General features: G+C 49.6%; 1 protein-coding gene across 1 annotated transcript; it reads right to left on the bottom strand.

Annotated features, from left to right (window-relative positions):
• COCSADRAFT_54699 (uncharacterized protein) lies at positions 1-461 on the bottom strand (the record flags this gene model as incomplete). Its single annotated transcript, XM_007705479.1, has 2 exons — positions 1-144; positions 234-461. Coding segments are annotated over 2 exons (372 nt in total), but the record flags the coding sequence as incomplete, so codon positions are not given.
• Between the last annotated feature and the right edge of the window lie 394 nt (positions 462-855).

The raw sequence follows: 855 nt of genomic DNA on the forward strand, positions 1-855 counted from the left end.
ATAAACCACATACTGATACTCTCGCAACGGCATCAACTGTAACAGAACGGGCTCGGCAGTATGCGTCGGAGCGTGGACACGTGGATGAGCTTGCGGTTGGCAATGCCGTGTTGGTAGAGGGAGAAGCCGGTTTCGATACCCTGACTTTGTATATTGCATTAGCTCTTGCGAAAATCATCTATAAAACTTTTTTTTTCTCGGGAAAATGCTTGCAGACTCGTTTTGGGACCCACCTCTTCATACCCCTCTCGCTCTGCGCCTGTGCCACTTTCTTCGCCTGCATCTCGCCGTCCTTTAGGCAGGAAATATACTGTGTGCCCGTGTTGCTCGTAGCTGCATAGTACCACGCGCCCAGTTGCAAGATGGAAGATAGCTACTCCCCCGCCAACCATGAACTTTGCGCTATCGAATTGCGCGGTCAGCGGATGAGGAGTATACATGGCACTGTTTCTTCGTGACATGGTTCTGGCGATCGTGATATAGAAGTTTGTGCGATTGCTATGGGATACAAGGAGCGTAGGAACCGGGAAAGGCAAATGTGAAGGAACAGTGTTCAAGTTACGGCAGTGCCTATGGAGAGCAAGCACGGAATCAGGCTTCTGCCTAATCGTAAGCAAGCCATGATTTGAGGCAGTGGGTGCTGAAACGATGCGTGTGTGGTCGAATTAGAGAGGAAGGGTATAGTGGGGCGGATGACGTTGAGTGTATACCCCGCCGGTTCAGCGCTGCGGCGCAAATTTTCAAAAAGTCTATAAATATGGTAATATCTCAAAAACCTCCATCATCAGAACAACTGGCCTAATGGCCCAATGGCAAGGCGCTTGACTACGATTCAGTTCGATATCAAGAGATTCC

This window comes from Bipolaris sorokiniana (genome assembly GCF_000338995.1).
Source record: "Bipolaris sorokiniana ND90Pr unplaced genomic scaffold COCSAscaffold_14, whole genome shotgun sequence".
Classification (NCBI taxonomy): domain Eukaryota; kingdom Fungi; phylum Ascomycota; class Dothideomycetes; order Pleosporales; family Pleosporaceae; genus Bipolaris; species Bipolaris sorokiniana.